The 20,600-nt window shown below is 41.6% G+C and overlaps 1 protein-coding gene across 1 annotated transcript; it reads left to right on the top strand.

Moving 5' to 3' along the window:
- The first annotated feature begins 512 nt into the window (after positions 1-512).
- Positions 513-20,569, top strand: antxr1a (ANTXR cell adhesion molecule 1a). The gene is made up of 18 exons (XM_084552440.1): positions 513-930; positions 3,460-3,531; positions 3,618-3,689; positions 4,214-4,295; positions 4,480-4,513; positions 5,043-5,122; positions 5,710-5,778; positions 6,328-6,408; positions 7,150-7,210; positions 7,842-7,940; positions 11,025-11,094; positions 11,181-11,259; positions 11,561-11,656; positions 13,204-13,245; positions 14,161-14,256; positions 14,458-14,625; positions 15,423-15,503; positions 18,060-20,569. The coding sequence occupies exons 1-18, from the start codon at positions 752-754 to the stop codon at positions 18,462-18,464; spliced, it is 1,866 nt and encodes a 621-aa protein (XP_084408566.1). The 5' UTR covers positions 513-751; the 3' UTR covers positions 18,465-20,569.
- The last annotated feature ends 31 nt before the right edge of the window (positions 20,570-20,600 follow it).

The following is a 20,600-nucleotide window of genomic DNA, read 5'->3' as shown; positions in this document are numbered from 1 at the left end:
ATAATGAGCTCAGTTTACAATTATCAGCATTACATTAACATCTGATCATTAATTCTGTTTCACCATTGATTTATTTTCTGTGCCAGCGGTATTTCTTTACTCTGTCCAGGAAAACTTTTTTTTTTTTTTTTTTTTAAATCTACAGAACAAGTTTGTGATTAAACAAATTTTTGTTTGTTGTATATTATGAATCTAGACGCTTGACATCTGTAGTGTAGCAGAAGTGGAGGAGTCGTTCTCGCCGCTTCACAAAAGCTATTGCGTGGTACTGATGAGTCTTACAGTTCACGGGGTCATTGAGTTTATTTATTATGTCACGGTCCATTAAAAAGCCACTCATCACCACTAGGGGGCAGGGCGAGCCAGTATAATCTGGTGTTTCCACTTTATTGTCTTCATCACTCTTCCTCTCTTGAAAGAGAGAGAGAGAGAGACAGAAAAAAGAGAGAGTTGAAAACACAGGGTGAGTTAGATATTCAGGGTTTGGGGATCTTTCGGTTGCATGGCCTTGACATTAACAAAGAGCAGCAAGAGTGGGAGGCTGGGGAGCTCTTTTCATCTCTGTGCACGCTGTATTGGACCTGGTGATGAGAGGGTGAGACCCTCTCTCCCCCACTCATCTTCAACTTCTGATTTACTTTTGGATTATTGTCTTCTGTGGAGGACTGGAAGAAGAATCTGCAAAGAGGATTAACTTTTATTTAAAACATTTTTTTAAACTCAAGGTGGTTTTCGTCATCGTCTGATCTTCATGAGACTTTCTTCAGCTGGAATAATGTCGTGCTGGAGTAGAAGTTCCTGGTTTCCACTGGTGTTTGGAGCTGCGCTGGTTGTTCTCACAGCTGGTAGTGCTGGACCTAACCAGGACAGGAGGCAGCCTCAGACGTCCTCCTGCTTTGGAGGCTTTGATCTCTACTTTGTTTTGGACAAGTGAGTTAGCTTCCTGAAACACATTGCCTGATACACTTACAGGCAACAGATGAAAAGGATGGTTTCTGGCATGTGAAAATCTGTCCATGTGAGACACGCTTGTCGATGTGACGGCTTGAATGAAAACAGTGTATTCATTTTTAGATTTCACATTTGCTATCCTGCACTGTATTTATCTCCAGTGACTGAGCGTGATTTGAAGCTCCACTAACACGTCTCAAAATGTGACATCATGACTAAATGCTTTGTGAAGTGGATATGCATCATTTTATGCTGATGTTTTTCTTCTCCCTGCAAAAATCATCGAGTGTGCCCAAATGTTTTACGATTCCACCACCACTTCTGTCATCATTACTCCTCTGGTGTTATGTTTTCATGCAGGACAATGGGTGAGCTGATGACACAATGCTCAGATAGGCCTACATTTCAGCATGTGTCTACAGATGGTAGTGATTAGTGGTGCGCGAGGGGTTTTCGTCAGTCAGCTGCAGATGCACACAGTCTGCACACGCTATAAGCAATTATATCATATACCGTCGAGATTTCGCTGCCATTTAGAGTTTCTGCAACATTCTGTTTGATCATCCTCTTGGACCTTTGACAAAGTCTGTATATCTGAAGTGGGAGGCAGGATGTTTGGCTTTCCAAAGGGAAAATAATTTGGATGCATTGGTCTTGATTTAGAAACCATGTTTATCTGACCTAGATTTCAGCTGTCTTGGTGTTTTCTTTCAGCAGTGCTGCTTAGGCACCTGACTAAATGCACCATATTGTTTACAGTATTTGTTTTATAGAGTAATGACTTTTAGTTTCTTATTATTTTTGTAGATATCTGTACAAAATACATGTTACATCAGTTTGAAACGTTTTTTTTGAGCATTTTCATGCTCTACAAATTTAGGCAAAAAAGGAAATTAGCAATTCCAGCAGAGTTTCCCGACAAGGATTTGTAAGGAAAGAACGTCCGTAGTTAAATAAGCACAAATCTCGCCTAGCACTGAGAAATAACTTGTTGCCTTTGGACCGTAACAGAGTACTTACCACACGACATTTGTGTTTCGCAAACCTGGCTTAAAATTATTTGTTATTATTATGTGTTTCAGCACAAGCCAAAAAGGTTGCCAAAAAGAACAAATTCATCCAGCTCATTAAACCCATCATTTTTCTTATTTGAAGGACGTGAATCGAGAATTTCTGTAGCTCCACTGTTTAGACAGCCCATGCCTCCAACGGTGGAGGCAGATTTTCCAGTTGTCCTACAGTACGTGTCAGTGCCAGCTCCTGGCGCACTGCTGGAAGCTGTCAGTGTTAACCATGTTTGAATTACACAGATTTACGTGTGACCTGGCAGCTCATACGTGTGACCTGGCAGCTCATATGCAGCATCAGTTCACAGCATTACCTGTTTATTTTATCTGCTTTTGCTGCTCTTATTCCAGGCCAACCTAACCTTGCCTTCTAGCAGTGATGTTCTCCACCTGCCCTCGCTTTCCTCTCACGGTATCCGCCTTCTCTTCTCCTCCTCCGCTCTCTCATCTACATGTCTGCTCTGCCTTTCTCCATTTGGTCCAGATGTTCCAGTGTTTCAGTGCAGTTGGCTCAGCTGTCGGTGCTGGGACCCGTGTCACAGTAACAATGGAAAAATGTGTGTTTGAGAAATGGGTGGCTCCTAAAAACACATTTTAAATGGAAGACACTTTGATAAGAATCAACAGTGACACACAGACAAAAGGAGTACAAGCTCATGAAGTGGTGACGTTATTAACCAGATACTGTTAAGTGCATACTGTTATTGATGCAACTAATTGGATAGATAGATAGATACTAAGACGTTGCTCTCCTAAAGTTTTAATCCTTTAATATCCAATTCCTTGCAATAATAGGGCAGGATACAGTTAGACTGTGGGGCTATTGCCATGGCACTGAGTAAAAACATGAAGGAAAAATGTGACGAGCAACAGCTCAGTTCTGAGTTTCCTGGAAAAAAAAAAGGGAAATGAGTGCAAGACGTTTAACGCCTACACTGACCTAGTTGTGATTGCACAGCTGGTTGCATGAAGGTTTAATGGGAACACTATGATTATTAATAACACAGAAATAATTGCAAGTGCACCAAGAGAAGAGTTTAACAGTAACCCGAGAAGTGCAGCATCACTGCTACTCCCTGGAGTAAACCAGCTGTGCTGTCGAGAGCGTTGGTCATGCAGAATTATTCTGAAGACACTTCTGTTCAGCTGTTCCCTTTATAAACAGTCAACTCCATGGACTGATGACTGAGAAGGGCCTACAAGGCACAGGCCCAGCGGCCAAAAGATTCAGAGGCGATGACTACAAAAGAGACACAATATGGAATACAAAGAGAAGCAAATCTTCTACAGTGACAGTAAAATGACTACAAATAACATGGCTGCATTCTTTAGCCATAAGTCTTGCTCCTGCCCTAGGCGCCTCTGTCAGAGACAAGGTCATGCACTTTAAATGCACTGTGATTAAATAAGACACTTTCATTTTTTTAATTTTTCTTCTCAGATCGGGGAGTGTGCAGAATCACTGGACTGAAATCTATCACTTTGTGGAACATCTAGCTCATAAATTCATAAGGTAATATAAATGTGAATGTGGGAAACATGCTACAAGGAATGATTTCTGATATCACAGAGTGTGCTTTTGTCTTCTCCTTGCTCCAGCCCACAGTTGCGGATGTCGTTCATTGTGTTCTCCACCGAGGGACAGATCTTAATGAGCCTGACAGAAGACAGGTGGGAGCAGATCCACAAAAAAATGGTTTTAATCCGTTGCTTTCTATCATCCAGCTGAGTGTAATACCAGATTTCTGCAGAGGTCACACGCAGTTGTGAGCTATAATTTTTATGATCAAGAAGAGGGTCCAAACAGATACTTTCCCTTCCTGTGATCTGTCTACTGTGTCGCCGGTCTGGACGACTACTTAATCATGTGGCTTTTGACACACTGCAGACAGTTTATGTGTCTTATCTTTCCTCTGTGTCTCAGCAGCCACAAAATCTTTTCACAGTTTCAGAGCTCTTCTTCTACAAAGGACTCGCTTCCTGGATTTCTGCATGACAGTGTGACGAGCCAATACGCTTTAGTACTGTTTCAGTTTATTCATCTGATGGTGGTGTTTTCTAAAAACGCTGGAAACCATTATCTTGTTACCAAGACTCATAGTCTCTGGTTTTAGTCAAACAAATGAATCTCGCAAAATAAATGTGTCAGTTTGAATAGATTATCAACAGCCCTTGTCTTCTGTTTGTCTGTGCAGGGAACGCATTCGCAAAGGTCTGGAGGAGCTCCATGGGGTTCGTCCGGGGGGTGATACTTTCATGCATGAGGGCATACTGAGGGTAAGCAGCCTGCGTATTCAACTCTGAGCTGGGACCTGCTTTATCTCTGGTCTGGCTCCAGAACAAACAGCATACAGTGCAGAGCACTGGATGACTGCTGTGTTAGAGATGGGAGTTCTTTCATTCACTGCATGCTACCGGGTAGTTAATTCACTGTTTGAATCCAGCTTGTCTGTGTTCACAGGCCAGTGAGCAGATATACTACGGAAACACAGAAGGTGTGTATTGCTCGTCTTTGCTTGGATAGGAAGACAGTCAAATCCCCTAGTGTAGGTTTTTATGAATGTATCACTGATTTTGTCTGTTTCTGTGGGTATTTGAGAAGTAGTTTCCAACTTGGAGGACACCCAACATGGTCATAAGGTACATAAATGATGTGTTCTCAAGATGAAAAAAAGGTCGGAGAACAAACTGTAACATCTGTCTATTAAAACAACTGCTTCAGGCGGATGAATTATTAAAATTAAACGACCTCATGAAGCAGAACAAACCCTTTGCTTACAGTTTAAATGAAACAACCTTCAATAACTTTGACTGGACTTGATGGAAGTGTCACGAGCCAAAAGTTTTGGCAGAAGTGATCCAGTTCATGTCATGATCATACATCGTAGATGCAGTTTAGATGACAGTATATACTGTGAAACAAACTGTGAGTTACTACAATGATTAGATTTTGCAACAACAAAATAATATAGATTTAATGAGTGAAATCACATCAGGGGTGATCACATAAGTTTTTGTCTGCAGATTATCGCACTGCCAGCGTTATCATAGCTCTGACAGACGGAGAGCTGCACGAGGACCTTTTCTACTACGCTGAGAGAGAGGTGAGAGACAAAAAGAAAAATGAAATGGGTCACATAAATTCTAACCCAGTGAAACGTGTGACGGAGCAGATGAAACGCTGCCACTTTGATCCTCCGGTGTTAGATGGGTCAGTGTGTCTGTCAGATTTAGAGCCGTTCTAACATCTGTGGCGGGATATAATGATTTATGTGCTCCTCAGACCGTTCAGACACTCCAGGTGGAGATGTGTGAAAGCTCTGAGTGGCCTCAAAAATATGTTGACACCAGGGATGAAGTAGGGATGATGTTTCCGAGCTGAAAACTTCCTTCTTGGAAGCTATGGGAAGACTTATGCAGTCATTTATTGTCAACACTTAACTCAGGCATGGTTACTTGGAAAATTATTATTATTTTTTTTTTTTCTGTTTTGCCATTCAGGCATCTGTGTAATGTTAATGTTATTCAGTGGAAGACGGTGTTGCCCAACTTCTTGTTAACCCTGTCAGAGGCCAGACAAACGCGAGCTGTGACTATGTTTTGGAGGATGTTGTGAAATGCAGAGGTGTAATTGAACCCAGGTGTTGAGCTTCTTCCTGTTTTTGTGTGCATCTGTGTGCATACCTGGCAGGCCAACCGCTCCCGAAGTCTCGGTGCCTCAGTTTACTGCGTGGGGGTGAAGGACTTCAATGAAACACAGGTGCGTGTTTTCAGATTTTTGGCCTCAGCTTTAAAGTGTGATGACATCTGAGCAAGTTTCGGAAGTCAAAACTGTGTTTTGAAAGCACTGAAACCAGTTTTTATTGCTGCTTTATATTACATAAAGTCAAAATGTTACATCTGTTAAAAGTATTTACACAACTATAAGACATACAAATTAGCCTTCACACTACCAACTCGGTTAATGGAACTGGAGTGAACATATGCTGGTGAGCAAAGTGTTTGAACAAAGAAAATTTATTTTATACAACAACCAAAGTGTTTAGTGGCCTGACCAATGCAATGTCAAGTTAAGAAACCTATTTCTCTCCATTGTTTGATGGTAACCAAAATAACAAGGAAATTAGGTTTTCTTAATTTCATTCTCATGAACTGTCTTTATTTCATCACGTTTCCTACAAGTTTAACCAATTACTAGTCTGGCTAGATAATTAAATTTTAGAGATTTTTCAGAAGAAATCTGTTCAACTAGATTGAATAGAATTTGTGGATGAATAAGTGCGACTGTAACAATTTGTTTCCTCTACAGCTGGCAAAGATTGCTGATAGTAAAGATCACGTCTTTCCTGTAAATGATGGATTCGAAGCCTTACAAGGAGTCATTGATTCAGTAAGCATTTCACACACAAGTTTACAAAGCACAGATGCTGATTAGATTATCAAATATTTCTTGCTATATTTATGGCCTACAGAGAGATGAAAGGTCCAAGTAAATAATTTAGCTTTTATGGACTTGCTATAATCCCTACCATCAATTCTCCTTTAGTCCATCAGCACACTGGTCAAATAACAGGAACAAGGTGAAATAGGTTTAAGTTACTCCATTCATGGATCCTGTCCAGGTCATAACTTCAGGAAATCTTGCTGTGACTTTCCTGCTTTTGATCTGTACGACTGACATTGGACCTGACGTGACCAAAGTATGTGCTGTATTTCTTAACACCGGCCTCAGGCATTTCCACTTAAATCTGAGGACTTTCTAGCTCGAGGAATGAAAAACAGTCGGTTATGAAGGTGCCGCTGTCACAGGAATATGAGGTTTGTTGAGCGGCGATAAAGGTCAGGCAGCTGACAGTCATCTGGAGCAGATTAACAGCGAAAGGTGTCACTTCTCGCATGTGAGCGGGCCAGTGGGTCATCAATCAGCCTTCTTCATCTTCAGGGTTGAAGCAACATAGTGCAACACACTTGCAGATGACGAATGAGGGCAAATGATAACTTTAGGGGTCGAACAGGTAATCAAGAAAGACATAAAGGTGGCTGAAAAAATAGATTACCGGAACAGACAGACAATCACACTGTGAGAATGAGGACAACACAAACTATGATGCTTTTCTCATCATTTCCTCAGATCCTGAAGAAGTCCTGTATTGAGATCTTGGCAGCAGAGCCCTCCAGTATCTGTGCAGGAGGTACAAGAAAAAATTTAATATGTATTGTATTTTCTTCTTTAAAATATGTTAAAAAGTTATGAAGGTGTAACCCTTCATTTGCCACATAGAAAGCACACAAATTTGTTGAGTGACAAAACCATAAAATTTGGGTATAATTCATAGTTGTATGTGCAGCATAAGAACAAATGTTCATTTTGTTTGCAAATATGTAACTGACGTGCTAGGATATCTATTTTCATGACCTCACTTATCATTGTAAAGTATTTACCAACATGTCAGACACTTACACTGTGAATTAAAAGTGTTATCAAACTGGATTTAACTGACAGATTCAATGTTTTGCAGCTGGGATATATGAAACCTGAAAGACAAATAATGTGTAATTTACTGTAGCAAACATCACTAGATCAACGTCAAACTTAACAAGCAAATGAAAACATTATGGTAACGTCAACGGCAGCATATTGTGTCAGACATATCTGGTACCCAGACACTAGGCCATCTTAACTGTTAAGGATGTGTTGGCAGCGCTGGGTTCATGAAGATCAACAATATGCTACGCAAGTTTGTCTTTTTTTTTTCTTTTCTTTTTTAAGCAAGTTATTTCATTGTATTTAATGCTCATGTTTCTCTTCATTTTTCGCACCAGAGTCTTTCCAGGTGGTGGTGAGAGGAAATGGATTCCTCCATGCCCGAAATGTGGACAAAGTCCTGTGCAGCTTCCGGATCAACGACACCCTAACTAAGAGTGAGTGAGAACATAGCCGAAGATCGCTGTAGTGTGAACCTGTGTTGTCTCTGATTCACGATACACACTGGTGCTTGAACTGATACACATTGACTCAAAGGTGATCTCAGATCATGTGAAATAAAAACAGCTGGGAGCAGCTAGAAGAACCCAAGAGCATGCTTATAATGTAGCAACCCACACATACAGCATACCTACTTAACATGAAGAAACTTGGCAAAATGCTCATCATGTTGAGCCAAAGCTTCACTTTACTTTCATTAGTCTTGGTACAGGTAATGTAAGATGTTATGCTATGGTTCTGTAGAGGTTTTGGATCTCCATTGTATCACCCCAAAGAGATATTTTTGTATTTTCAGTTACACTTTACTTTATTATGTATAAAACAATAAACACAAACCCTGTAGTTGCTGAGATATACTATATACTATATTATTTTAGATATGGCATTTTTTTATGGCAGTTTCCCAAAACTCAAACACCTCACAGGCACACATCTGGAATCCTCTGTGATCCAACAAGCGTCCTTCTCTTACTGGTATTGTGACGTTTTTGGTTTACATCCGGTGAGTTGTCTTTCTTCCACACATTGTGTAGTTTTAACACCAGGATAAAACAACCATGAGGGAGAACCAGTGACACACATAAAGCAGAGGCAGAAAAAAAAGGGTATTTTAGGGAGCAGCTAGTTTCCCCATGGTGTTTACTAGCAGCTTACTGTAACAGTTTTAAAACCACTTCCTGCTAAGCACGCCACATTAGCTGCAGGAGGTGCTGGTCTAATTACAAAGATTTTCACCAGAGCCGAGGCATAAATTAAACCTCAGAGGAAATTAAATTCCTCTGAAGTAAAAATGAGGACCAGATATGTGTTCAGAATATCTTCAGGTTTAACTTTTTGTTTTTCTTTAAACCATCCAAAGTTGACATCTTGCTTAAATCCATATCTAAAAGATTTTTTCTCTGCATCCATCAAATACTCACCATTTCTCTGTATCATAAATGTTTCTGCGTGATACAACATCCAACTTACTGCGCTGCGGACATGGAAGCAATTTGTGTAAAATGATCTCCTCATGTCAGTCCCATTATACTTCTCCTCCGCGCAGATTAATTCTGTTCCCTAGACTATTTACACACAATCCTCTGGAGTCAGGGGTGAACTTTAAATGAAAATAATAAGGCCACGGCCTGCTCGCCTGTGGATAAATACATTACGGTCTTAAGGGAAAACCATTTCTCATATACTGTAATACACCCTCACTGACTCCTCCTCAGCCTTCTTCATACTTTGCGGATACGGTTAAAAGGAAAGAGGCAAGATGCAGCAACATGTGTTAAGCAGATGAATCAGTGTTTGAGTTTGTGTCTCCAGGAAAAGAATAGCGGCAAATACAGTCAGGCTAGTTGGGAACTGGCAGGTTCACTCCCGAGCTATTCACTGTCTTACTGACAGATGTTGCAGGCGACAGCTGTGTGAATATCAGGAGACAAGAGTTGGAAATCAACCTACCAGCACCTCAAAAACTTAAAAATTAACTTGTTATATAATAGAGAGCTGCCAACTTGTCTCTTGCATGGGAAACTCATAGCAAAGCAATATGCTGTAAAAAAAAAAAAAAACACTCCTAACACCAATATTTTGCATGTGATTAAACTACGAAAGTAAAATCATAGGAAATGTTTTAGGTATTTTAAGACAGAGCCAAGCTACGTCTTTTCCCTTGTTTTCCAATCTTTATGCTAAGCTAAGCTAAACATTTCCTGGTAGCAGCCTAATCAATCTTCACATCTTACTCTTGGCAAAAAAAGCCTATAGGAGCTTGTTCCAAAAAAAATTACCCACTGAAACAACAGTGAGTTTTTCGGTGAGTCAAACATACTAAAGTTTCCCCAGAATCTACTGTACTTTGACTGTGCCGATGGTGCATCTCATTAACCAGTCTCTCAAGTATTGTAACTGTCACCATCTTAAACACTCGCTCATTAAATAATTTACCGGATGAAGCTGAACTCTTGGCATTTGTCTGCACCTCACAGTAAAACATGACCTCTCTTTGTGCTTGGGGAGAAAACAGTCCAATAAAACATCATGACACAGTCTAGGGGAGGTTGCCAGAATATCCCTCCTCAAGGGACTTCACTGTGGAAAACAGCAGAGAATCAGGTCTCGTGGATTTGTCTCCTTTGTCCTTTTTTGTCCTTTTGCTTTAAACATATAAAACTATTCGCAGTGCAAGGTGGAGGCAGAGATGAACTCTGATATCTGGCCCAGCTCGTACATGGCGTGGAGCTGTTTTTGGCAGCACAGATCCTCCATCTCCCCCTCCCTGAAAAGAGCAGCCACTTGTGTTGTTTCCCTCAGTTCTGAGGTATGCTCTCCCCCTGCCAGGATAAGCAGACAGGCCTGGGTGACGATGCTTGTTGGAGCCCCTTCTCCAACAGCCAGCTGGACGAGGAGAGGACCTAGATTTTGCTTGAAAAACAAAAACTGTGATGAAATCGCTTATACTGGTGTTTCTATAAGCCACTAGTTGTGCAGAAACAACAAACAAGTTTGCAAGCTGAGTTACAGGAAAGGTTGTGACACCTTCTGTTACTGTCCAATATTTATTGAACGGAAATGAAGTCAGGCGGTGTTAAGCAGACAATAAACAGGCAAAGATGTACAGTATGTCTGCTATCCCGGAGTCCAAACATGTGAAATCTCTGATAAATAGACGGAGCCCCTGGGTGGTTATGGAGTACTGTCGATTTATGGTTGTCATTGCAAAATATGTCAAAATGACGCCACCTGCGGCTGCCATTATTTTTCTTCTTTCACCAGACACTAAAAGAATTGCCTGGTTTGCCTGAGAGTTAGATAACACCCCTTGACAATAAACTGATCACAGTGTAATCAGGCTAAACAATGACATGAGATGAAATGAAAGGTGACTCAGGTTATGATTTCTGGGCAGAACATCCCGCTTCAGGAACTTAACGTGTCACTGAATATTACCGACTGTTACCGCAAGACAAGTCTGGAACGTTTAGCTGAGAAAGGCAGACGTTTTTATGACCCGTGTCCATCTGCTTCTCTAGTGGTGAAGCCGCTGATTGTGGAAGATACGTATCTCCTCTGCCCTGCACCGGTGCTCCAAGATGAGGGGATGTAAGTCCAATGCTCAGTTTAAATCAAAGTGAAGTTTCATATGACATCATTCAGTCTGATATGTTTTTTTTTTTTGTCTTCTCTAGGGCGGCCAATCTTTATGTCAGCATGAACGAAGGTCTCAGCTTCATCTCCAGTTCAGTCACTATTACCACTGTGAGCTGTGTGAGTACAGTTTAATGTAGCAGCATTAAGTGTTTAGTTTACCACGGCGCATCCCAACAGTAAAACAAGAACAGATAGCAAGCAAGAGAAAATGATCCAAAGAGTACAATCAAAAACTTAAGATGTCAAAATGATGAATGCAGTTTAACTGAAGTATTTCAGCCTCAGCAGAATCATTGTATTGAAGTACTCACTGCATGGAAGAGAAACCGAAAGCACCTTCTTTTTTTTTAATTTCTTGCACAAAGCCTTCAGTTTACATGTAGTTCAGTCTGTGTTGACGTGTCTGTCTCTGTTACAGTCTGATGGGACCATCCTGGCCATAGCTCTGCTCATCCTGATGCTGCTCCTGATCTTGGCTCTCCTCTGGTGGTTCTGGCCTCTGTGCTGCACTGTGGTGAGTTGTCTGAAGCACGAAAGCAATAATAACGCACACACACACATCCTGATTTCAGATTCTAGTCAAACATTTCTGGATCTTAGATGGCTTTTATGCTCTTTTGGAACGCAGTGCTTGCAGACTATACGACACAAAGAAATGTCTTTGCCAGGTCTGAGCTGTCAGGCTTATGCACCCTAAGGTGTCTTATTAACCTAAACAACACTCCCATGGTGAGAATGATCTGTGGGTCAATAAGGGCGTATTGCCCTTTTGGGTCTTTGCAGCTGAATATAGGTCGAGGCCATCAGGTGAACATGTGTTTAAGTAATTATGCTGCGGTTTCCAAAGGTCACGGCAGTTGACCTCCACATTTCAGCTCCAATACTCACTGAGTATATTCACTGGAAGAAGCAAAGAATTCTTCCATCAATAATGGCTCTGGGTAATTAGAATATCCAGCTGGTGATGTGGAAATGAAAGTGCATGTAGCATGAATGTTTGGGGTTGATGTCTTTGTTACTATGAGATGTTAAGAAGAAAGACAACGTACCAGATGTATAATGTTCAATAAAACAGTTTTTTATGAATGCCATCTGCTCTGGATACTGTAAAAAGAGCAAATGCTTTAGGAAAACACATGTCTGTGCCATTATTTACACAGTGGTCCAACTGCCAGCATCACAACATTTCAACAAACTCCCTTGTTAGTAGTTGTCCCCTGTCAAAAATCTGTATTCCTCCTCTCAAAACGAAGACCATGGTGTCTCCTCAAAATCCATTCCAATGTTTCCAGCGCTGGAAACTGGAAGGCTGAGAACTGCCAGCGAGAGATGTCAGCTTTTACAACATGGCTCGCTCTGCCTTCACTTTGTCTGTTCGTGTCCATTTGCTTGCAAATTCAAGACTTCACAGCAAGCGTGTTTAGGAAAACGACACTCCGTTGCCATGGGGAATCGTCTTGTGCTCCAGGATTTGGAGGAGCGCGCAGGAAAATCACAAATCAGAATCACTTAATTCGCCAAGTGCGTTTAGTATAGAAGAAACTGTCTTTGTTGCACTGGTGAAAAAACACACTGACAGTACATCTGGTAACATATAGGAAGACAAAAGATAAACAATGGGACAGAAAATGGAAATAGACGTATGAAAAGTTACAATCAGATAAATAGGAAAAAAATAAAGTATAAACACTATAAACTTTTATGAGTAACAATGTGCAGCAAAGAACCTAAACGCACATAACAGAGTATTTATGAGCCTGTTGCTCTTCTCTTCTCTTAATCAACAACCTCAGGCCAAGAAATCTGGATAGCAGATTTCTAGGTCAGCACATTGCTCTTGTAAGTAATAGAGACGAAGAGGAAAAAACAATTCCTCTGGCATGTGTTGTTGTGTAACCATCTTGTTGCACACAGAGAAAACGTTGCTCTGACATGGAGATCATGCAAAAATACCTTCTGACACAGATGTTTGTGACTTCTGTCATCTTATGATGCATTGCACACCTTATTTTTTCTTCTCATGCAGTCTGCGTTTTCTGTGTTTTTTTTCCCCCTCCACAGATCATCCATGAACCCCCACCCCCGGTTGTGGAGGAGAGTTCGGTACGATCTACACCGTCTATGTTTCTAATGAAAAAAACAAAGAGAGGTCATGAGTTAAGACTTTGAGAGCTGCCAGTGTTTAGTTTGTGTAATTGTTCGAGTTTACACTGAGCATTTAAACCTCAATGACCATGTGGCGTCACTCACTGACTCCCTGGCTTAAAACCCTCTTCAGTCATTTTATAATTCATCAAACGTGATGTAACTCAACGCCTTCTTAGAGTAATAATGAAATCCCATCTTTTCCAGTTTCCCCCATGTTTTTCCTGGTTTTCAAATTACAGCTTTTTGGATTAAATATAATGTGAAATTAAACCAACTGATAACATCATTTAACATGGATCTCTTGAACAAATGGATCCAAACCCATGAGTAAACTCATGTGATTTAAGCATATTTTAACGACCCCAAAACAAAATGCAGTAACGGCAAGTCTACATGCGAGTGTGGCAGACATCAGGCTGCGTTTATTTGCATTGAATTAAACTAGAAAGTAAGGTTTAACTGGTGATTTTATTCCAGAAACACACTCCAGTGTGAGCCACGGCCTTAAAGACAATTTACAGCCGTCATTATGGTTTCCTCTGTTTGACATTCTGGTAGATTATGAGTCAGACAGGGTGAATTAAAGAGCTGAAACATCACAAGTTCAGCCAGTGGGCTTTGTAATTTCCTCTGATCTGACAAATGGAGCAGAGAGGATAAAAAAGAGGGCTGGGGAGGGCACACAGAGAGGTATTTAAATCAGCGGGATTGCCAGGCGTATATAGTTTGTACATATTTATTGAAAATAGAGAAATAAACAGAAAAAAACTGTTTAATTCCACTTTTACTGTTACTTAGTTGTTGCCGATTAGCCTGACAAATGGCTCACTATTAAATATATGAAATCTACTTTCTGTTGCTCCTCCGTAGGATGACGAGGACTTTGAAGCCCCTAAGAAGAAATGGCCGACTGTAGATGCCTCCTACTACGGAGGAAGAGGAGTTGGGGGAATCAAAAGGATGGAGGTGAGGTGTAAACAGGTTTACTGCTGTGGTTGCTACAAAGACAACTCTGACGCCTCCCAACATTACGCCTCCAGAGAGTTAGATGACACCAGAGCTCTGAGTCAGACTCACTAGACTAAACATTTGTTTTTAATGTAAAACATCAGAGGTCGTCTGTGTCAGCAGAATAAACCAGTGACTCTCCACACTCCGTGTCATCAGGTTCGTTGGGGTGAGAAAGGCTCCACCGAAGAAGGAGCAAAACTGGAAAAGGCCAAAAATGCCAAAGTGAAGATGCCTGAGCAGGAGTTTGTGCCACCTCCAACAAGGGTTCTCAACAATGGCATGCACAAACCCCCAGGGCCACGCAAGTGGTACTCACCTATCAAGGTACCAGAGTGAATCACCAGGTGGCTACTGTCTGGGGAATGTGTTTTCCCTGCAGATGCATTGCTGACAACAACTACAGCAGTTAACAGTTAGTTTCAGCTACTGAGTAAGAAATACTGGAGGACTTGTGATGTATTTGTTCAAGCGGTCCATAAATATTGCTCAGCTTACATTTAATTTCTGAAAGCATTCACGATTGTTTAATAGTTCTGCTGGGAGAAATGCATTTTTCAGCTGTTAGCATGTGTGCTGCATAAAATACAACATCTGCAACAAATTGCTCCAAACTAATCAGGACACATAACCGAACGTATTGTTGAAATGCCATAGTAGCATGAGATGTGTTAGGGTAATAATGCTTAGGTGACTGCTGGCACACAGTCCCTTCCTCCAGGGCAAGCATGGGGTTAAAGAAGTCATTCTGAAGCCTTCCCTGTCAGCAGGGGATTGCTAATAGAAACCAGACTCCTGTTGGACTGACCTCCACAGAGAAGGGCTGCAGAGCCAGCAGTTTTGTGAGGAAAAACAGCTGCAATTTCTGCTCTTATCCTCAAAGTATTTGCTGTTTTTAAAAACTACGAAGAGACCTTTCAGCTTGAATGGCAATAGGAATGAGATGATACTGGTTGTTTTGTTGCAGTTGGAGTTCAGTGTAGTTTGGAACTTTGTTTGTGAAGGCCTTGGAAAGAAACAAAAGGGTTGATGCTGTTTTCCCTTAAGAAAGCAAGGAGTCACCTCCCTTTAGAATTCAAGATTTCTGCCAAAGTGATGTTTTGATTTTTCCTCTGTTTCCATAGAGCAAACTGGATGCATTGTGGGTCCTTTTAAGAAAAGGCTATGACCGTGTGTCTGTAATGAGACCTCACCCAGGCGATAAGGTAAGAACAACACTAAAGCTACACTGTTATCAATAATCAGCCTGTGTTCGTTTGTATCTGAATATGTTGAAAAATTCAACCATCCGTAGACAATGAATTGTGCACAGAGAGACTCATGGGAAAACCTGCAGTTAGTTGGGACTTAGGCTGCTGCGTCTGGAATGTAAAGACGTCTGGTGAAGTCATCATGAAAAAGCAAATGTAATTCCTGACAGGCCAGCTGTAGTGGGGTAACAGTGGGATGACCTATTCAGCTGGCAGCTGACATGTGGTTTGAGACTGTGGGAGCTGAAAGTGGTGAAAAAAAATCACTGAGGGAGTTCTGTATATGATAATCCCTAACCACAAGACCTTATGTAATGCATCATATTTCTCTAAGTAAGACAGAGAATTGTGCTGACATAAGACCTCATGGTCGGAAAATATGTAAATCCCCTCCACTATATTCAACAAGTATTTAGCATCATTTCCATGTAAGGTTACTTTGTTTATGAGTAATCTACACTGACAATGTTGAAACACAACATTAAAACCACTTACTGGAGAACTAAATAACACTGACCATCTTGGGGCAATTCAGTGATCTGCTGGGAAACTTTTGGACCTGGCATTCGTGTGAATGTTACGTAGACATGTACCACCCACCTAGACCAGACCAGACACCCCCACCCCATAGTAATGACACTCCTCGATGACAGCAGCCATCCCCAGCAGGATCAGGGGAACAACTCAGAAAACATGAAGAACAGCACAAGGTATTGACCTGGCCTCCAAATTCACTAGATCCCAAAGTGATCAAGTATCTGTGAGATGATCTGCAGAGGCCCCCTCCCCTCAACCCATAGGACCCAAAGGCCCCCACTAACAACATTCTGTTGCCAGAAACCACAGGACAACCTCAGAAGGTCCATGTCCATTCTCTTATGGGTCACAACTGTTTTGGGCTCAAGAGAGACCTACACAATATTAGGAAGGTGGTCATAATGTAATGCCATCTATTGTAGATGAGCATTTCACATACACGTATGCACAGCAAATGCTTGTATGCATATTATTCATAAAATCATCCACATTCTCTTTGTTAATTTTATAATCATCATCATAGCAACCTGTGCTTTGGTATAATTTTACTCTCATCTAATGAACACTTGTTTATTTGTTTGTCAGTCATTAAGGTCACCTCATCTTGCCACTGAGTAGTTAATTAATACTGTACCTTTAAGGTGGACTAGCTCAGCTTACTGCTCTTACAAAAAATGACAGAGTGCCACGTTCCTTGCTTTTTTTCCTTTACAGTAAGTAAAGCCAACACACAGCTTTGTAATTAGAATTGCGCAGTCTTCCTCCCTATAAAAGCTCTTCATTAGTGCACTGAAAAAAATCCAACTTGGCTCCTTGGACAGTAAACAAGCATGTTCTGATTGCAATTAGGAGTCGCTTGTCAGAGCCTTGCTTTTATAACTAAATGGGTGCAGTGGTGGGAGGGAGGAGTGCTGTGGATCCACCGGCCTGCTGGAGAGCAACTCATATAACCTGTCGTATATTTCTCAGCCCATTATTGCTAATGTTGTACATATTTTTTCAGCATTGATTGAGTGTACGTTCAGCTTCTATGATACAGAGCAGGAGTCCAAGAGACCTTAGGATTCATGATGTTCAGTGTCTCTTAGGAAGTAAAATAATCAAATATCAATCCTTTGAAATGTATAACATGCATCGGTTTTGTCTCAGAGGTCATTTTGCCCCGGTGGTAAACGACAGGCAGAACTGTCATCCCTTATCAGCCTACTCCAACTCCCTGGTCCGCTCGGCGCAGCTGCTCCAGGGGTGTAGCTTGTTTCACGGAATAGGATAGCCTCTTTCGCATGACCTCACTTTGGCTTGATCGAGAGAAAGTGATGGCAGGTTAACTTGCCCAGCTGAGAAGTTGCATGGCCGCTCATGACAATAGCTGTGACGGAGATTTACAATATGTTAAGAGGTTTGTTGACCTCGAAGCACATATCATGTAGCTGTGTGGGAACGACAGAAAAGGGCTTTTGTAAGTGAGCGACTCGGTTATCATCTGCTGTAGTCATTAGTCCATGCAATTTGTAACAGAAAGCACAAAGAGATATTTGTAATTTAGCTGTCAGAGCAGGAGAGGTATGTGTTTTGTCAAAGGATGAAAAAGAGGGCCTCATTTTCCAAGCTCCAGACTGGGAAACTACTGCTGTATGTTTGACCAAAGAGACGGAACGATTCTTTCTGTAATAACCAGGACATTGCATTGACATGCTGGATAAAAATAGCTCCTGCAGTCTTCTATACAGTATTATGGTCAGTTAGTGTTATATCAAAAGAATGTTTTAGTTTTATGAATTAAATTTAGCTTCAGGTTTGTCGAGCGGTTCTCAGTGTGACCAGACGGAACCAGACTATTTTATTTGAAAGTTTGAATGCTCAGTATGATTTTTTATTTATTTTTTTTGCTCTTTGCTCACAATGGAACAAAAACAGTCAATGGCATGTTAAATATTTTCTGCTAACACGGTCTGGTCTGTTTTTAATTTTCAGGGCAGATGCATGAACTTCACCCGCATGAAATCTCCACCTCCTCGCTACCCACACCATCAACCATCTCCCATCTACAGTCCTCCCAGCAGGAGTCCCCCTCCTCCACAGGGCACCCTCCCTCCAACCCCCAGCAGCCCTCTGTCATTTTCCTTCTCCACGCCCCCATCGCTGCCTCCGACTCCTCCTCCCACCACTCCCTCTCCGCCCGTTACTCCTCCCCCTTACACGCCACCTCCCAACCGGGCTCTTCCTCCCACCGCCTTGCACATACCTGCCCCTCCAGCGCTCCCACCCACACCTCCACCCTGTGCCCCCCCAGCGAGCCCCTTGCCTCCTCCTCCACAGGGACCCCCGCCGGGGCGAGCCCCTCCGCCTGCCCGCCCGCCGCCTCGCCCTGGCCTGTAGAGCTGCGACAGGAGACAGGAAGACGTCACAAAAGACTGACAAAGGCAACTCAGTGTCCAACCAGCATCCAGCACATAACACTCCTTGACTATATCTGCAAGCAAGGACACGTGAGTGCCTTGTGCCACGCTCAGCACGCTGTGGCCTTTCTGCCGTGTGGAGAGGAGCAGTGATGACTCGTTTTCAGCTATTTGTCTACAGTGACTTTTGTACACATCTAGCCCAAAAGTGCAATTGCTTGGATGCTTGAATTAAAGAGACAGTTTCTATAAGTGAGGCCATGCAGGCCAGGTAAAAAACACTTACCTCCCTTTGGCCTCAGAAGTGTCACAGGCCCCGATATCATGAACAGCTGTGTTCACAATGATCATGACACTAAAATACGTGAATACTGCAAATGTTACACAGATGTATGGATGACGTATGGGAATCTGAAAATCCCTGGTTTTGAATTCTTGAATGTTGAGCAATTGCATGCGATAGTGTTTCGAGCATCTTTGTTCTTTATTGTTATAATATCCGTACTTGTTTTGTACTTTTTTTATTTCTACCTTGCCGAATTGATCACATTCTTTTAAGACCACCGTTGCTGATGAACCCGCAGTCATACGCGTAGCAAGCGTATTGAAGCGGCAATGCAAAGTATCTGCACTTTTTGTTTTGTTCAGCTTTTGACTCACGCCATATTCAATCAGCCTAATGTGAGTCATAGCTGGCTTGAGTATTTCTTTTTGTTTCTCATCAGAATAAAAAAAATAAATCTGGATTTACTAGACTCCTTCAGCCCCATTGCTATATCAGACCTCACCATGGTGACTGCTATACATCTATAGCTAGCTTGGCATGTATCCATCTATGTCAGTCAATATGAAGACAAATATGTCAGAATCAGGGAAAAGCTAAACTTTTATTTTATATTCTTTGCTTAAAATGTTTTCCGTACAGCTTGGGTCATAATAAAAGCCGCTGTTTCACGGGCCATTAACATGAAGGCATTATTTTACGGTGATCGGAGGAGCCTGGGCAGAATACAAAGCAGATTTACAAGCTACTTTTTGGTATCAGAGTAAACAAACAAAAGTTATACAACTGGACACAAACTATTAGGGTTTATTTTCTGGCAGACTGAAAAAAAAAGTTACTATTTTATTTGTCGACTAAGCCTTGATCCCGACTTGTAAAGACTTTAACAGGTTCAGCAGCATCATATTCACTTCATATCCACCATGCTCCTCATTTTAAAACTCTCACACATGCATTTGTTTTATCGTATGCTGAGATGCGATGATATTTCGTAGATCCCTAATTGGATGTGCTGTTTTATTAGATTTTTCTAATTTTAAGTAGGTTAGACAACTGATAATCCCGCTGGGATCTCACAGTGAGAGTGGCTTTTTACAAAAAGCCCAGAGCAACACTCTAACTCGCTCCAGCTGTTCATATGTTGCATTATGTCACATGCACGAATGGAGTGAGCTATCCTGGAAAATATTAGATACAATCTAATCCTCAGGAAATGTGGACGGGCTCCAGGAAAGGCACGCTGGTGTTGATCATTTGTGTCACATCATGCTAAACATATATAAACACGCCATCACATACTATTTCACATATGATAAGAAACTCAAAAGTAAGTGCAAGCAAACACATATACAGATTTCCTTTGGGTGGTTCCTCACCATAAAGCCACATAAATGCTTGCTGACAGCTAAATGGAAATATGTTTGAGTCTAGGCCAGCGCTGTAGCTGCAGCCAGCTTTGTGCTCAACCCACATTCACTGGTGTCTGGCCCACACTGATTAGATAATTGGAAAGAAGAATTTGTTTGGTCACGTGGGTGCGTTTCAAACTGAAATCTGAGTAGCTGATAATGTCTTAATATTATTCTGTTGCTGATAATCAGGTACGTTTATGAAGACACAACAAGATGAAGCAGGTGAAATAAAGAACAGAGCTATTGTTGCAGTTTCTGTTTTACTTTGAAACCACCGTCACGAGCAAACAGGGAACGTCTAATAAACAGCAGGTGTGCCCCTGGCTGCTCACTAATTATCTGGGAGGTGCCACATTATTAAGAAAAAGCAAATTAACAAACACGTTGCTGTCGTTGTAATCAGTTCTAGACACCTGTCTAA

Source organism: Chelon labrosus, assembly GCF_963514085.1.
Source record: "Chelon labrosus genome assembly, chromosome: 9".
NCBI classification, from domain to species: Eukaryota; Metazoa; Chordata; class Actinopteri; order Mugiliformes; family Mugilidae; genus Chelon; species Chelon labrosus.
Note: the sequence above shows the minus strand (reverse complement) of the source record. Positions and strands in the feature narration are given on the sequence as shown.